Genomic DNA, 18,407 nt, shown 5'->3' with positions numbered 1-18,407 from the left:
AAAGAACTTAAACTTTAGCCTTAAGCACTGAAGGAGGTAATAGAAAGTTAGCCCTAAATAGCAGCCTTCCCCCCAGTCCCCCAATATATCTAGGAGTGCAGCAGAGAAGTGATCAGGGCACTAGGGACATCACTGTACCTTAGGATAATTGAGCTTGACCATGACGAAAGCAATATGATTCCCTTAGAGCTGGGCAGCTAATACACAAAGACAAACCAGATAAGTTTTAAAATTTAACAGTACAATGCTAAAGAAAAACATGACATTAAAAAAAAAAATCTCGCATACTTCCATCCTCTGAAATATACTAAGGAAAACTGAATTGCACTGGAGTCTGTACTTGCTCATCCTGCTTTAAATCAAATGTTAGCAACAGACTGAAATTGATCATTGAGTTCATTTTGCCTAGTGGTTTGCTATCCCAGGCAATCATGTCATATATGCCATTTAACACACTGACAAAGCATCACTTTAAAAGGGACCCCATAGCTGTTCACCTCTTGGTTCTGCAAAGAGGTTCTTCTGGGCATCACTGTTCAGCAGCACCAGCCGTCTTCTGATTTCCAGCTTCCAGTCCTGAGAAGTTTACTTGCCTTTGCTCTTGAACCAAATGTAGTCTCTTGGTTTTTAGTAGCCATCTAATCCCCTCCATAATCTACAATCCTCCACATAGACACACTGTTACTTCTTGCTGCACTTGGAAGAACAGGTCACTCAAATTGTGCAAAGTATTACTGTATTCATGTTTAAGCATTGGTAGCTGATGACAGAGACTAGGAAATAGCAATCTGGTATCTAAGATGACTTTTATTCAAACTATTTATAGCAATGACATTTATTTCTTACCATTAGTCTGAAGTGAAAATGCTCTATTTCAGATTTGACTGTAGTGTATTTACTGCAGGAGAAATAAATAATTCAGTTGGTATTTCTAAAAATATAATTAGTTCATGAGTCAGAGAAGAATTTCATTTTCCTAAATGTTAATGCAAAAAGACTGGGATTATCATGACTCGTGTGTCTGACCTGTGACTCTCTCATATCTTAGGACTCAGCCTCCTAATTCTTGAGTCAGTGTGTAATTCAACTGGAAGATTGTTCAGATAAGAGTGAATAAAGGGCCCAAACCACATTTTTGCAACTTGCTGAATGTTACTTCAGACAACACAAACAAAAGATACCCCCCACAGATGAGCCTACATCTGGTGATTCATCATTTTCCTTTAAAAATTAAAGACAATTCACATTTACTAATGAGCAAATTTCTGATAACTCACTGCACATTTTTAGAATATCATACATAACTGAACTACTATACGTGTATGTGTATATATATTTTTAAGGTAATGAAACATATTCCTATTTAGGAAAATCTAGTTCTTACTAAGAATGTGTATCAGGCATGTGAAATGTGAAAGTAAAAAAAGGAAGCAGCTGGTATGAAATGAAAAGGCATAAACTAATCAAATTCTAGACTGCAATAGAAGCTGTCATGAAAGAAGAAACTGGAAAACAAAAATGAACACCAGGTAAAGCAAAAGATCAATATTTTATTGACTGGAAAACAGACTGCTATGTACTTGTTGGTCAGTCATTATCCATATTGATTTTATGTCACTGCAGTTCAGCTCTGGTTTAACCATGCACACCTATTCTTTTTTTTCCTAATTTTTCTTTTATTTCAGTTTTCTACCTAAAGTAATGGCTATCTTTAGTATAAATAGAGCCCACAAAGGTCAGCCAAAATACTCTATGCACTTAAGGCCAGAGTCTAAAAGAGAAAGTATGACTTAAAGATGTGTGAGATGAGGACCAAAACAGTGCTGAGTGGTGCAGAAACTACCATTTTTAGTATCACTTCACTGGTCACAATGGCCTGGTACAGGAACTGTAGTATAAATGAGACCACTGTAACACACATTACGGAAGAAGAAGAGAAATGCTTGTAACTCAGCTCTGGATGACCTTTAATATTAGGCATTTGGCTACTGAAGCTTAGCAAGCAGATACAACAGTCTCAAAGCCAGTTACCTGGAAACTAATACCTTGTACTACAAGCGAGAACTGCTAAGCTTGCAATGACAACATTACCAGTTCTTGGCATAATATTGGCAAATACGTGTCACACATGGCAAAATGAATTGGATACTGGTTCTCAAGATCTTATAGCGTGCTATAGACAAGCAGGCATTAGTAGGAAAAGGGGTAGACTGTGACTCAAAGACCTAGCAGGGCAGAAATGGTAAGGCGTTAACAGTGCTTTGATTGCTGTCAAATGGATTTTGAGGGAAGAAATACAAGGTGAAGGGGACAAATATAAGTTAACTCTGGTGTCTACTAGTGAAAATATATATTTTTTGTGCATATTTGAAGGTCTAATGAAGGCAATGGAGACAGAGCCTCAAGGAGGACTAACTTTGGGAAAGTGTACACCATCACTATCCAATCTTGGGCAATCTTCACCTTGTAACAGTAGCTCAAAATATGGGTTCGTTTACGTTCTAAAGCAGTTCTGACTGCAAAATTGAGTACAGCTAACCAATTGGGAAAGGCTGTGTCATTCAGTTTTTTGGGTGACTAAAGGCTATGCTTCTGAGGAGTAATCTTAGTAAGAAGAGGAAAATGACTTATTTTTTCCTTTATCTGACCCTGGAATAAGCCTCTCTGACTTGGTGGCCTTCAATGTAAAAGTTCCCCTTCCTCCCACTTTCTGCCTGCTTTATCAGCAGCTTTTTTCCTAAAGTATGGAGGAAGTTTATCTTTACAAGTTGTTTTCATCAATGTTAAGATCCAATAGAAAAATATGCATGCCCAGCTTTCCCCACCAAGTTCCACATCTGTGAAGCAGTGCTAATGTCTCATCATTACTGATATGCCATATAGACTTTTCACAACCCTGCTTGGTTCATGGGAGACGCAATGTAAATTTTTAAGTTTCTAACAGCAGAGTGCAGTGTGTTACAAGGAGAAAGATACAGTAGCTACATTTAAAATATATACAAATCTTTCCTACATTATTTTCTTAGCCAGCATGGGCTGTTTAAATTCTTTTTATAAGCATTTGAGAACTATGATAGAATTAAATCGCAACTGCAAAGTTACTTGAATGACTAAATAACTGTTACACGTTTTATATGGTTTTCTTACTGCAGAGTAATGAAGTATATCATTACAGGGTGAGAATAGTGCAGGTGTACAGCTTTCCAGGGAACTATGAAGCCAAGCCACATCCACGACAAAGGACATCATCTTGCCGAGCAAGGAATCCCTGGCCCACCAGTGAGACAGAGCATTTCACACAGTTAAAACATTCTCCATGCCACTGGCGCTCTTCAAATGTGATGAATTTGGCACCTCCAAGAGCTGAAAGAGATTATGAGAAAGAAGATGTGAATCCAGTATTTCTGGACATAGTTCGGAAATGCAACAGACTGTTTCCTAATGTGTGATCAGATCATCTTTCATATAGCAAACAAATGGATAAAAATCAATAGTCTAATATATGCCCCGTAGGCTGAATTGAAAAAAAAACTTTAAAACTAAATACGATGGGAAATATTTTAAACAAAGACAGAAATTACTTACTTGTTTCCATATCCCATTATGAACTCTAAACAGAATGGGTTTATCAGAATGTCTGTTCTGGTTTGCTGATCTTCCCAACAACTCCCATGAGAATTATTTGAAATGTGTTAATACCTCTAGTTCTATGCAACACTGTGTGAAATTATTTTCACCTACATTTCTTCAAGATGGAGTCTTTTAGGAATTACCAGACCATGGAGTTCCTTGTATGAATATTTGAAATTAAATATTGAGCTTTTGGGCGTTTGGGGGTGGTGGGGTGTTTTTGTTTGTTTTTTTTTTTTTAAATCATGCATTTGATTGGGTGTTCAAATTTTCGGTGTCCACTTACATACGTAGCATGCACCTGCAACAACCAGTTGCAACAACAGTTGAGTTCACACATAATGGAATTACAATGCAGAACATTAGCATATGCTCTCAGAAAACTTGAGCTATCATAGACTGGTGACATATAGATGTCTATTTATAAATTCTGTAAGTACACAAGGATGTAAGCAATATGGCTTTGCTGCCTTTAAGAAGCTTTCTAATTTGACAGAAAGTACTAAATCAAACAATAGAGGAACTCCTTTTGCCACATAAAACAACTCCTTACCAGTTAGTGAACACATGATCAGTATGTCCTAGCAAAATATATTGCAAGTGGTGGAGAGACTGTCTCTCCAGTACTTATGTCTTTCATTATGATAGGGCTATTTTCAGTGCTGGTTTCTAAAGTAAAGTTCTGCTTTGAAAGGAGACTGATGATTCACTAGCGTCTAGTCCCTACTAGAAGTGACTCACCTGTAACAGGTTTCTGGCAAGCAGCACACTTCTTAGCATAATATTTGTTGAAACAGTCTACACAGTATGGGTACTCATCTTTGGAAATAAACTTTTGTTCAGACAGCTGGGTTTTACACCCTGCACACACAAAGCATTCTTTATGCCAAGGCTGGTCGTGGTATGTCACTCCTCCGGAAGTTATTACCTAATGGATTGACAGAAAGGACAGAGTAATAAAGCAAGGCATGAAGAATTATCCAGTCCCTCACAAGTCCTTCCTGTTGTCTTCTCTCTTCCAATATGCACAAGAGAAGAGAATGTGGTCACATCAACTATTTTTGATCTAGAATATCAATTTGACTAACTGCAGTTGAGCTGAACATGCCACCGGTTTATTATTCTTGATTTTCCGTCACAGGATAGATGTATACACATGTTATACATGTAGATAAAGGCTTAGCGTTAGGTGTGCTCTCAGAAGAGCAGTTCTCAGTGATGGACCATGGATGAATGACCTGATGCTGAGATTGTGGTTAATCTCTAACTGGAATGGGCATATTTCTGTTGAGCAACTGAAATCATATTGTAAGTAGGAAGAAAGAGACAGTAAAGAATAAGAAGTGAAACAGAAAGGAGATCTACACTGCCAGAAGAAGGAAAAAATAGTGTTTATCCATGTTATCAAATTTCTTATTCCCTGCAACTCACTCTCAGCTCTCCACTGGTTATTTCTGAAAAGGGATATTTCCAGTTGCACTGTGGCTCCTGAATGGGTGGAAAAGAACTAGTACACAGAAATCGTGAGGGACTTTATAGAGAAATTTCTGTAGAGATAAAGATGAGATATAAGATAGTGTTTCTGCTGTCAAATCACAAGCACAACAGTGAATGAATAAATGAATGAATGAATGAATGAATCAATGAATCAATTAATTAATTAATACATTTGGAACGTAAACAGAAAAAGTTGGAGAAAATTACGTAAAAGTAATGGCACCATTAATTTTCCCTGGGGAAAATATTTTCAGGGAAACAAAAAATAACACTGGGTGATGTCAGGCAATTAAAAAAAGAAAATATTCCCTATCCCCTTAGCACTTCAGTACTGGGCTACTTCTAGCTCTCATTTTCTTTTCCATTAAAATATCAAAATCTCTGGCACAAAATTCAAGACTCCTGTTCAACAATTTGGTCTGTTTGGGCTCAATTCTTATTTATGGGAATCGTGCAAGTTTTAGTAATAAAATTGGTTTATTGATTATGTAGGGGTATTCTTTGCATTCCTAGAATTTCAAAGAAGCAAATCCTGATTATTTCACACAAGTGGCACCAATTCTTCTGGTAAATTCTTCTAGTAAATTCAGAACAGAGTTACTATAATTGCCTCATGATCCTTTAATGCAAATTAAAGACTAGAGGTAGAGACACAGCAAAAATCACAGTTAACAAGAAAAGTACCCCAAAGTTTGTTTTGGACAAATAAATTTTTAAATAAATTTATTTAAAATATAATAAGGAACATATTAATATTAACTTGAAGGGGACAGCAGACTCACAGATAGCTTTCAGTGTCCAATAGCGATGGCAATAGGTAGTCTGTTCTTACTTCTAGGTGACTAGACATTTTCTATAATCCAGCCCCCTCCTCCACAAGCAATATTGCCTCATTAAAGCAATTTTTGCATTGTATGTTCAATTACCTTTTTGCAAGAGTTGCAATGCTGAGCAAATTGCTTCTCAAAACAGGGCACACAATAATTCTCATTGTCTTTGGTGATCAATGGTTTTGTTCCCAACGGTTGCAGGCAATACTGGCAAACAAAGCAGGATTCATGCCAGGAACTTCCCTTGAATTCCATTTTACGGGAACCTGTGAAAACCCAAACCAGAAAATGTCCTCAGGTACAGCCTTGTAACATAAGTTTTAAATATTAGGAAGACTCTTGCTTGTAATTTTCTGTCTCAACATTTTATTACTCAAGAAAGCACTTATCTTCAATTTAATAGTTTCTAAGTATATACTTGAAATTTCAAGAACACATTCAGTGCCATATGATCACCTAAAAGATGTGTTAATTTCCCTAAGCTGTGATATTTAGTCTCTGTCTTTATATGAAACTTCTGGAGTAACTTCTCTGTGATACACTTCAGTTGCTCGCAGTTTCACTCAGGCCAATCAACTCAGTTATGATGTTCAAGTACACAAGACTTTTATAATACAAAGAGGAATTTGTTGAGTGTTGAGTACATCTATTAATGCCCTGTATTTTTTTCTTCCTTAAATTGAGGCTTCTTCACTCATAAATGCATTGTTTATCTTATTCAACCTAAGGTGGCAATTTTTTAAAAACTGAATGTCTTTTCAGTGACGAAGAACTCTACACTGCCTCTCGTTATAGCCCATCATTTCTGTCCTAGATCAACAGTTATTTTTACCATGTTCAGCTAGATACTTTTAATCCAGTGCAAGAATAGATGCAATCTCCAAAGAAAGTCACTCAGCTAAATGTCTGTCAGAGGAGTTTCAGAGCTGTTAACTCTGTATACAGGTGCCCTGTACGCAATGATGTAGATGTGAGATATGCACATATATCTGAGAAGGATATTTCCAATCACCCTCTACCATAACTTCCACCTGTGCTGGTAGAATTGGACTGCAAAGAAAGGTGCTGGGCGCTTTGCCACCCTTTCCACATGAAGAAGAGAATTGCTGGTTCTGGTATAATAGACTTTCTAGGCCCTGTGGATGGCAGTTTGGTTTTGCAAACGAGAGTGGTTGTCAAGAGGGAGCGACTGGCAACGATCAACTGCATCCGGTAAAACAGATAGATTGGGTGGTGGTCTCACACTCGTATTGACTAATTGACGCCTGGGGTGAGATGGAGGCCTCACAGCCTGGTGTTGCTTCAGTTAAGAGCAGAAACACCCCCAAAAGCATGTACTGAGCTGCCCACCTCAATGTCATGACAAACTGCTGAGTCCCTGCTTTTGATGACAGGAGTGGCCTTGCCAAGGGCCAATCAACACATACTAATTGACTTAGTCTCACCTCACCAAGAGGCACCAAAAGGTTTTCAAAAGGTATAAAATTGATACCTGAAAATTCCTTATCGGGGAATAAAAAAATGACCACCTTACTTGATGGACGGGTCAATGGGCTTGGACCTCTCTTCCTCCACCAAGAAGAAATGTCTTGGTGAAAATTGTGCACCTCTGACTCTGACAGAGGTTTCCCCAGGAAAATAACTACTGACTTGAGTTTTTATTGTTACTTTTTTTATTTATATATATATACACACACACATGTATATGTATATGCTAATTGTTAACTGATTACAAGTGTTTAGGCACTAATGTAGCAAGTGAATTTACCAAGGCAATCCTAAATTAGTTTTAATTTGTCACTTGGATTAAACCACTTACTGCCTCCAAAATTGCAAAATTGTCTCTCTGACAGGCTTTGCTGCAAGTCTCTGCTTGGTTTGGGCTGTGAGCTGCACTTATTTACCCTGTCAGTACCAGTCTCTAAGGAGGCTCTCACAGGTAACCGGATTCTGACTTGTGGTGAAAACATGTATAAGCACACGCATAATCCTTTTGTAATAAACTGTCAACCAAGTCTGGGACTAGAGATTTGAAGCTGCCGCACCTAGGCCTCCTCTCTGAGGAGCGCTTAGAAAGCAAGAGGGTCTTTTCTTCAACCTCATGACTTGGTGGGAGGGTCTCCTTAGCCACCTGTCAGAATCTTACCTGTTTGATGTGACACTGGCATAACTAATTAATCCCATAGTGCCTGTTTCCTGGACTGTGGGGCTAGTGGAGAGAGAAACTACTGGCTGTATTTCAACATGAAAGGTTTTCAACTTCCTCCTAGTGATCAGAAGACTGACTACACTGTCTTTGCCTACTGGGTCTGTTCAACACAGAACTAGCAAGCTGACAACAAAGTAGTTAATGATTTAGAAATTGATTGGCATCATCATGCCACTTAAGTTCTCTGTTTGCACTGTTACTTCTATCCTTGGCACCTGCTGCAAGGATTTATTCTCCTAGACTCTGGGTCGAAATCTGCAAGCTGGTTAAGTGCCAGAAGACAATAAAGCAAACTCCACTGTATTTTATCTCTCTGCTGTATAAGCTTTTTTGGTGTGGTGGCAATGAAAGGCCTAGAGGATGTACTGAACAGACACAATCAAAAGCTGAGAAGCTGTTTAATGAAAAGTGCATAATTTTCAAGGTTAATGGCAGGAAGAAAACCTATTGTAAACACAAATGCACTTGTATTTCTTTTAGTAAAAATTCTGGTAACAATTTGAACAGAGAATGTCATGTTTCAACAATGTGGATAAAATTATTGCTGTGTGAAAGAAATGACATAAAGAACCTAAGCTTAAGGTCTGGTCAATGCGACAGACAAAAATGCAAATATCTTATCTAATCTGGCACTCCTGTTAATTATACCTCTGTTTTTCTACCTACACTCACAGCAGGATATGTTTCCTAAGAACTGCAAAAGAATTAAGAACTCAACATTAAGACATTTTCCCCTATCTTGAACTCTAATATTCTTTATAATTCTTAAGCCCTGCCAGTGCCTGCCCTCTCTTTGCTCCCGGGAGGATACTACATATGAAGAAGTAGTCATAGAATCATAGAATCATAGAGTCATAGAATAGTTTGTGTTGGAAGGGATTATAAAGATTATCTAGTTCCAACCCTGCTGCCATGAGAAGGGACATGTCCCACTAGATCAGGTTGCCCAAGTCACCTGAATACTGTTTTGAATGTCAATGACATCGTAGCTTGGTTATTCAAACATGTGGTTATAATTAAAACTGCAGTTTCATTTTTCATGGAAGGGTCCTTGTTGTCTTACCAGGCATAATGGTCTTCTGGCAGTGGAAACACTTAGATGAATATTCATCAGAGTAGCATTCAGTGCACAGCAAGAACTCGTCCTTGGCAGCAAATGGTTTCTCCACCAGCGAGCGACTGCATTTGGTACACTTGAAGCATCTCTCGTGCCAGTGACGGCCTTTGTAGGATAGATCCTTGGAAAAAGTAAGTCCATGTCAATGAATACATTTTTTTACCATTTGTTTATCCCCTAGCCACTCCTGGAAATAAAGCGAAAAATTGAGAGCATTGCAATGGGGACTTGAAGAGATGATACATGTATCTGGCGGGAGGTGTGCTCAGAGTAATGTAAGTGCCCAATGTCACTTTGTCAGGATATTTTTCAGGTCTCTTGCAGAGTCCATTAGGAGCTGCTTTGGCACAGGCAATAGTCCTTCCTTATGTAACATTAGAGATTTGTTTTTATTGGAAGAGCCATTTTATATTTTACAGCTGGCCTTCAAGGGGAAACAAGTGATCAACATTTTTAATGTGCATAGGACACATGAAAAGAACATTCCCTACAGACTTTGAAATAAACTTCATATATTTTTTAATGTTACAGCTTTTTCTTCCAGCTGACAGTGCATAACACTAAAGAAAGATCATATTATTGCAGTAAACAAGCAATTAAAAACTCATTGAGAACAAAATTATTCTTAGGAAGATTATTAAAAAATCTTTGGTTTTGCTTACACCTGATGTTAGTCCTCCTAAAATCTTGGCAGAAAAATGTTTATTTAAGACTCAGCGGGCTTAGGGGATGAAAAAGCTAGCAGCTAACAGTATATGTATAAGACCTCCACTGAGAATACAAAAAAAGAGCAAAGAGCAGATTTTATTTTTCCAAACTTAAAGAAAACAAGGGAGAAGTACACCCCCATCAGTCCCCCTTTCCCTCCAAAAATAAATTAGACCCTTCCAGATCTCCTTTATAAGTAACAAGCACAAAAGGACACAAATCTAATCTATATTTTTTCTTTTATGGGATCCCTACTCTTTAAAGTGCTGAAATGAAAATATATACCATACTTCACTTCAGGAAGTGCTGAGCACTTACCACTTTCATTTGTGGTTTTTTGCAGCCTGAACGCTTTAGAAAACAGGCTATTGCCCCACTGCAGCCTGAGGCAAAGACTGTGTAAGAAGGTGAGGAAGAAGGCCAAGGTCTAGCACCTTGGCAGAAGTGGGACAACCATCTGCAGATCTCTTTGGGCCACTTTTCTAGCTGACTCTGGCCTGTTACAATCCCTTCTTGTTACTCCTGATTTTTTCAGCCAGAGTTTCCTTCCGCTCCATCCAAAGACATGACTTTTTGTTAATGACCTTTGACATCAATATTCCTGCCACTTACCTAATTTTCAAAGTGGAATTAGTGAGCTCAGAGCATGTGTTCCCCAGGTGACCCTGACTGGAGCTTTGTGTGTAAGTTTGCTATTGAAAAACGCTGATGAGAGTTTGAGAAGCATCTTCATCCAAGTCAGCAATTTCCTTGAATGATTCCTTTACAGTACTGAGCTCTACTCAGACAATGTGCTTTGAAAAATGTGAAGTGCTTTGGCTGAGGAGGCCTTTTGAGAAGGCTTATTTTAATAACTTTCTGACCTTTTTTTTTGAAAGAATGTAGGCAAGGGGAGAAGGAGAGCACTACATATTGAACTCCCTCTTCCAAAAGAGGGATTAATATATGAATTACAAACATGGTTTCTTTTCAACTTGAAAGCTGCATGTTTAGACTAGACATAAGGAAGAATTTCTTAACTATGGGAGTGGTGAGGCACGGGAACGGGTTGCTCAGGGAACCTGTGGCTGCCCCATCCCTGGAGGTTTTCAAGGCCGGGTTGGATGGGGCCTTGGGCAGCCTGGTCTAGTGGGATGTCCCTGCCCAAGGCAGGGTCGTTGGAACTGGATGATCTGTAAGGTCCCTTCCAACCCAAACTATTCTATGATTCTATGATTCCATGATTCTATGATTCTATGTTAAGCTCTTACCTGCAGATAAAGTAATTTATCCATACTCAAAATACTTTTGTTGATGAACATCTCTCAGAAATTCCAAAGTTTCATTCAACCTGGTCTACTGAATTACACCAGCACCCTGCTGTCACTCAAGAACTGTGCAGTCTCTTCAGCTAATGAGTGACTGGAAGTGAAGTGTGGAGTCCAGCTGCGGTCCACATAAACACCACCACTGTGCTTGAGGTATACGTATGTGCAGATCTCCTAGTATTTGACCCAGAGCTTCCCTATTGTGGGAAAATAGCACTGTTTATGTCTGCTGTGCATGGATATACAACAGTTATGCCTACGTCTCTTCACCAGTGCACGGATATGCAGAGTGTCCGATACAGAATCTGCTGTTAAAGAAATGGGATTTGTGTGCAATTTAGCAAAGAACAAGAAGTGAAAGCTAAATCTTTACCTTAGAATCACACTCAATAGGTTGCTTGCACTCTTCACAGGGGTTGGCAAATAGGCTGTCATAACATGTAACACAATAAGTATTTTCTTCTCTTAATGCATACTTCCTTCCACGAAGAGACTGCAGGCAGTAATGACAGTCTGTGTGATTGCTGGTCATTCTGGTTGGGTTCTCCATGTGAGCTGGAAAGATGGAAAAATCGTGTAAGTCAGTGTATGGCTGTTTGCTTGCCAAAATAATAAAGAATGTTGCTTTACCTGTTAAAGTTAGGACAGATATGTCTTGGTCATTTGTAGTGTCCTGGATTTCTAATGCTGGGCTGTTTCATCCTAAAATGGTAGTCTTTAACAACATATACTGTGTGTTGTGTTACTAACATAATGGGGCTGCTTCAGCTTAATCTAATGGTACCTACACTGATAGGTCAGATACTTGAAAATGGACGCGTCTTCATATTCTTTACATACAACTATTGACATTATGAATCTTATGTACTGGATTGTGAGGTATATTTTATTCCAAAATCAGGGAATGCAGATAGAAGCTATATAGTTAAAAAATCAAACAAGCTGCAGAGTTAAAAGACCACTTTGTAGTCTGCTCCTGGTTTCTCTTGCCATTCCTGTATTTCTGCTCTCCTTCTTTTTCAAAATACCCTTACCTCTACCTAACTGAAAAGAAGGAAGACAAGGGACTCCAAGCTATATGACTGGGTGATATAATAATATATAACAGCATAATCCCAACTATGCCACTAGCATTTGGTAGCCATGTCACTTGACACGAATACCATTGGACAGCAAGATATAAAGATATAAACAAAATCATAACTCAAAGTAAATATCCTTTGTTGTTACTGGAAAAGATTGTCTTTTCTTACATATTTATATGTTGCCAGATTCCACACTGGCAGTGCCAAAATACTGGAAAATAGAGTACATTTCTATGCCAGACAAGTGCAGGAAATACCACAAACTTATTGAGAGCCAATTGTATGAATTTCCCATCCTTCAGTTTTCCAGGGTAAAGAGGCTTAGATAAGCATCCAAATCTCAGCTGCATATAGTATGCAATGCTGAATATTCTAGGGATTGTGGAGGTGAAGACTTATTTCAGTCTTATTTCTGCTCGTTGGATCATCAGCACTTTCCTGAGATTTGGTCTTGATTTCTGGGAATCAAGGAAGAAGAATCCAGAAAGTTTCCAGTGAAGCAAACCCAGAAACATCTGTTGAACTCATTGGATCACACTCTTCATTAAATTCATTGAGTGTCACTGCAGTCAGTGCCAGTAATCATAACTTTTAGAGGATTTTAGAACAACCAGGGAAGGTCTTATAAAATATTTATATGTGAATGACTTTTGGCAGATGAAATCTTTACACTTTGAGTAACAGCACAAATTAGTTTATCTTAACCAGATGCAAAGCCTGCGACTAAGGAAGAGAAGCATATGAAAAACAAGATTTGGGGGAGTACTTGCCATTACAGAGTTTACATCTAGTCCATTTAGAATTACTGTCTCATAATTGTTTTCATAAACTCCCTGCCTGCCTTATGCCCATGGTCTGGTTTTAAAAAGGCATTTCATCTTTTTCTGGGTTTCTGCCTTGTGAGATGTAATCCAGTGTGATTGTTTGAACTATGAGAAAAAACAATTAATTGATCTTCACTAGCACCAATGTATAAGAACAGGCATTTATTGGGCTATTCCTGGAGGGATATTAGTAGGACAGTTAAAAGGTGGCAGGGAGAGAGACTATAATGCTTATCTCAGACCAAAAATAATGACTTGGTCATTTGGCACAAGTTATGGGAAACTTGCTCCTGTAAATTGAAAATCTTTTGAGCTTAAGTGATTTACTGTATTTCTGACTGTTCTAAATCTTTGTGCTAGCCAAGACAGGGCGTAGTAAGGAAGTCAAATAATCTGTAACTCAGATCAGTGGGAAACATGCTTGCTTAGAAATATTACAGATGCATTTTATGTGATATCCTTGGAATAACAGTATAACAGTGCTTGAATTTGGACTTCCATTTTCTTAAGATCAGAGATTTGAATGTGAAAAGAAAGAACCCAAGTACGTGAGAAAATTACACCCACTAGCTTGTACGTTTACACAACATGAAATATAAAACCAGACATATTATTCAGTGTATGATCACTACATAGTCATCAAAAGATCAGCAAAATGAAGGTTAAGTTTTTTCATTTTCTATATTGGGGAAGCAGTATAAATTGGTGGCTAGGGAGACAATCAAGGAATGTTTGCGGTTAACTGGACTCTGTTCAAGGTCATAGGACAGGCTTGAAACTGTGTTTCAGAGGAAATTTCATTCCTTTTTTTTTTTTTTGTGTGTGAGAGTTAGAGTTAAGAACTGTCTCAGGTTAACCCTGAGTAGACTACCTTTCTGATTTCCTTCCTGCTAAATCAGTACCTCAGCGTCTTAACACAGTTTTGTCTCATCTGAAAAGTGGTGACAGGAAAATCCTAAGGTTTTTTTAAGTAACTGAAACATCTGCAAACCAAATGATTGTCTTCAAAAAGAAAGGTTTTATAGATAGGAAGCCAATCTGTTCCAGCAAACCTGGGCTATATACACATACAAGACCTGCTATTTCAATACTCCAGAATTTCTGAGTTTGTAATGTAGTTATCCTCCTAAAAAACTATATGGATAAGGGAACAAAGTGCCATTACTTACGTTTTACAGATGGCAATGGTTGCTTGAGAACATTAAAAGGCTCCACCCAAGATCAGAGTCAAAGCCACAAGTGTCCTTGAGTTACTTCTCTAGTAAAGTGCTCAAGTCACCCAAAACCTTATTTCAGAGAAGGTTTTTAGAGTTTGACTGTGATGGTATAAAAACATGTTTAGGAATGAAGCAGAGATAGTGAGAAAAAGAATGATGATTTTTTGGAAAGCTTCCTGCAAAAGTCTGGGTAACCTCTGAGAATTACTTTTACTCTTAGATAGTGCAACACAAAAAGTGAATCTCATCTCCAGCAGCATCACTTACCCTTGCTCCAATAAATAAGTAATAGTATGAGCACCACGTACTTAAGTAGAATGTTTTTCTTGTGCTTTGATCCTAATCTCTAGAGAAATATGTTTACTGTAAGTTTGCTGGAAGCTAGACTTTGTGTTTTGAAAGTCAGTTAAGAAATCTCTGGAGGTCTGATGCTATTCGCTCTCATGGAACGAAACCCTGACTCCAGTATTCCAGCTGCTAACTCACATCCTAGGCACAGGGAAAGACTGTGATGTCTCCATTCCTTGGGAAAAGAAGATTTTGCTATTTAAATTGGAACAAAGTTAATAGTGTTGATTTTTTATGTATCTGGTAGGCATGGATATGTGATACCATTTGTAGGGTTAGACTATTCCAAGGGTGTGCAGAGAGGTGTTGCCAGGAATGTGAGGGGATTGCAACTGGAGTCCCTGGGGTCAGATTTGAGAATGCAGCAGTCTCATGGTATCAATATAAAGCAGATGAAAATAAAACAGCAGAGCTGGCTAGTCTGCCTGCTTTTTCAGAAGATTAAGACAGAACATATATACAGCAAATTAAGAGAGGGACTTTCTGTAGAGTTAAATGGCTTTCTATAAAATGCAGAGCACTGGAAGACTTCCAGTGAAGAAAGCCATAAGAAAATGGTTGTGAGGTGGTGAAACCTGATAAATGTGGCACCATTACTGGAGCCAAAAAGCACAGCCACAATGTTAATCTAAACCTTAATAGTTTATCTTGATATTTTCTTCAATTATACGTTAAGCCTTCTTACGCTGTATAAGTATAAAAAAAACAGAAATATGAATGGTACTTAGATAGGAATGAATATACGTGTGCATATGGGCACATATACATACAAGTGAAAATATTCTATCATTTGCTTTATGGCAGTAGTAATGGACTATTTCCCAGTCCAAATGAGCCTGCCATTGAACTATGCCATCTTTTTTTTTTTTTTAAGAACATACAATGATTGGAATAAGTCCCTCTATTACAAAGGCATAAAGAAATAAAATCATCGGCAAAATTAATAATTGCAACACATGGAAGGATAAGAAAAACGAATGGATTTATTATCAGGAGGACTTTCCTGCAAGCTATCCCATGCACTTGTTTATTTTCGGGAAAGTACATGTTTTTATCTTGCAACATGGTGTTGCTTATTTGCACAAATGTGAAGTCTCATTTTCCATATTTTGTGTGGGTTTTTTTGTGAGAGCTACTCAAGAGTTCATTATATACATTTGCAAAATACATTAGTGACTCACTGTTACAACTTCACTATAAAGTAAATAATATCATTGTAAGAAAAAGTTTCTAACAATAGTATTTTATAAAAAAAAGCTTCTAACAACTTTCTGCAAGGAAATTTTTCTTTATTTCAGTGATTATAGTATCATGATTTCTCTGGATGTCTGCTAATATCCCCAAATCTTTTTTTTTTGGTTTTTTTCTTATGAATAGACCTAATAAAAAGTCCTGACCCCTCAAAAACCCCTCAAAACTACAAGTTAAATGTATGATGTATTTTCAGAACACTGGCAATACCCTTGCTTTGTCTCTTCCTTCAGAGTAACTGCAAGCTTCTCAGTGATACCTTTAAGTTATACTGGAATGTTTAAGAATACTAGTATTTTTACTCTTCTAAAAATGGTTAGAGAAGTAATAGGAACCAGGGGAATATATTTCAGATCAAGTAAAATAAAGGTATCAATAGGAAAGAAGAGACACAGATGCTAAATTTGAACAAGTTGTTTTATCTCTGTGGTGCAGCACAGTAACCCGAAGGCAGGTCCTGGAAGCATATGAGTGGGTGCACATCTCTGTCTGATTGATGTCAACCAGGATGGTGTTGTAACAATCCAACTATACTGCTTCAAGATCTACAAATGACACAGTTTTGGTGGACTGTCTAGGCAAAACAGCTCATTTAGAGCTGCATTCAGAGCCACACTGCATTGTAGTGTGTTTACATACCCCATGACCAAAACCAAAAGAATGAGAGGTCTGGCTTAACTAAGGGATTGAGCATCTCAGGAATTCTATAATTTTCTCCTTAATTGGTATTGCTGTCAGCTTTGTTTACATCATGCAAACTCAAGTATTGGTGTAGTCGTCTAAATTGTCCGTTTTTTCCAGTACAACATAATTTATTACTTACCTAAACCTCAAATTAGGACTAATTAGAGCAGTGAAAGTACCTCAACCAAGACTTCACAGTGGTGCAGACATATAAAGATGCTGTTGCAGAAAATACTTGACTAGCTTATGTGCCTCAAACTATCTCTGCTAGGTACAGAGTAGGTTGGAATAGCCTAGCCCCACTGCTTCTACAGCAAACTAGGTATATGATTTAATTTATGTAATTGTAGAATAATTTGGGTTGAAAGGGACATTTAAAGCTCATCTAGTCCAACCTCTCTTCAATGAGGAGGGACATCTTCAACTGGATCAGGTTTCTCAGATATCCATCCACCTACTACCCCTCTGGGCTGCCCAGAAAAAAAAACCCGAGTGTTTTCACCACCCTCATTTTAAAAATTTTCTTCCTTACATCTAGTCTAAATCCACCCTTTTTCAGTTTAAAACCATTACTCCTTGTCCTATTGCTACAGGCACTACTAAAACATCTGTCTCCAGCTTCCTTATAAGCCCTTTTTAAGTACTGATAGGCCACAATCAGGTATCCTTGCAGTCTTCTTCAGATTGAATAATCCCAGCTCTACCAGTCCTCACAGGAAAGGTGTTCTATCTCTCCGATCATTTCTGTGGCCCTCCTCTGGACCTGCTCCAATAGATTCATGTCTTTCCTGGGCTGAAGGCTCCAGAATTGAATGCAGGACTCCAGGCAGGGTCTCACCAGAGTGGATTTGAGAGGCAGAGTCACCACCCTCAACCTGTTGTCCATGCTTCTTTTGATGCAGCCCAGGATATGGTTGGCTTTCCTGGCTGAAGTGCAACTGCAGCTCATGTCCAGCTTTTCATCCATGAGAAAATCTTTCTCTTTGGGGCTATCCTCAACCCATTCTTTGTCCAGCCTGTATCTGTTCTTGGGCTGACCCAGGTGCAGCGCCTTTCTCTTGGCTTCATTGAACCTCATGAGGTTTACAGAGGCTCTTTTCTCAAGCTTATCCTGGTCCCTCTGGATGGCATACTGTCCCTAAGGTGTGTCAACCATACCACTCAGCTTGACGTTGTCTGCAAACTTGCTGAGAGTGCACTCAGTCCCACTGACTATGTCATGGATGGTGATATTAAACAGTACTAGTCTACATACGAATCCCTGAGGGACATCACTCATCACTGAGTTATCTACAGAACTTTCACCAGCAGCATCCAGCTTGTCCAATACAACTTCTACTTGCTACTGAGACCAGCCAGAGCAATTTAGTTGGCAAAATTCAAATTAATGGCTCTGTATGCATCTCTCCTAATGGATATTCTTCCTTGATTGCGAGCTTTGTCAATGAAGACTAAGAACTACCATAACAGCAAACCCACTCTACAGAGAAATTAGAGGTCACAGATAAGCATATCTAATATAGTACCAGAAAGTTGGTTTTTTTGGAAGTTGGATGCAGAAAATTTGCTAACTGGCTACAGAATTAAACCTAGATTATTTGCTAGATTACTCTTTTTTTTTTTTTTAAAACTAATCAACGTGTGATTGTCAGAGGGTGTAAATTATCATCATTTAATACAAGTACTATATCAGTATCCAG

At 38.2% G+C, this 18,407-nt stretch overlaps 1 protein-coding gene across 1 annotated transcript in view; it reads right to left on the bottom strand.

Moving 5' to 3' along the window:
- Positions 1–756: 756 nt before the first annotated feature.
- The window catches only part of FHL5 (four and a half LIM domains 5), a 28,474-nt gene continuing 10,823 nt past the window's right edge, over positions 757–18,407 (bottom strand). The window contains exons 2-6 of the mRNA XM_054063856.1: positions 11,672–11,853; positions 9,230–9,404; positions 6,054–6,223; positions 4,372–4,558; positions 757–3,363 (exon numbers count right to left, since the gene is read on the bottom strand). Of these exons, the coding sequence (XP_053919831.1) occupies positions 3,212–3,363; positions 4,372–4,558; positions 6,054–6,223; positions 9,230–9,404; positions 11,672–11,848 (861 nt within the window). The 5' untranslated portion in view covers positions 11,849–11,853 and the 3' untranslated portion in view covers positions 757–3,211. The remainder of the gene's footprint in view (positions 3,364–4,371; positions 4,559–6,053; positions 6,224–9,229; positions 9,405–11,671; positions 11,854–18,407) is intronic.

This window comes from Cuculus canorus, chromosome 3 (genome assembly GCF_017976375.1).
Source record: "Cuculus canorus isolate bCucCan1 chromosome 3, bCucCan1.pri, whole genome shotgun sequence".
Taxonomy (NCBI): Eukaryota; Metazoa; Chordata; class Aves; order Cuculiformes; family Cuculidae; genus Cuculus; species Cuculus canorus.
Note: the sequence above shows the minus strand (reverse complement) of the source record. Positions and strands in the feature narration are given on the sequence as shown.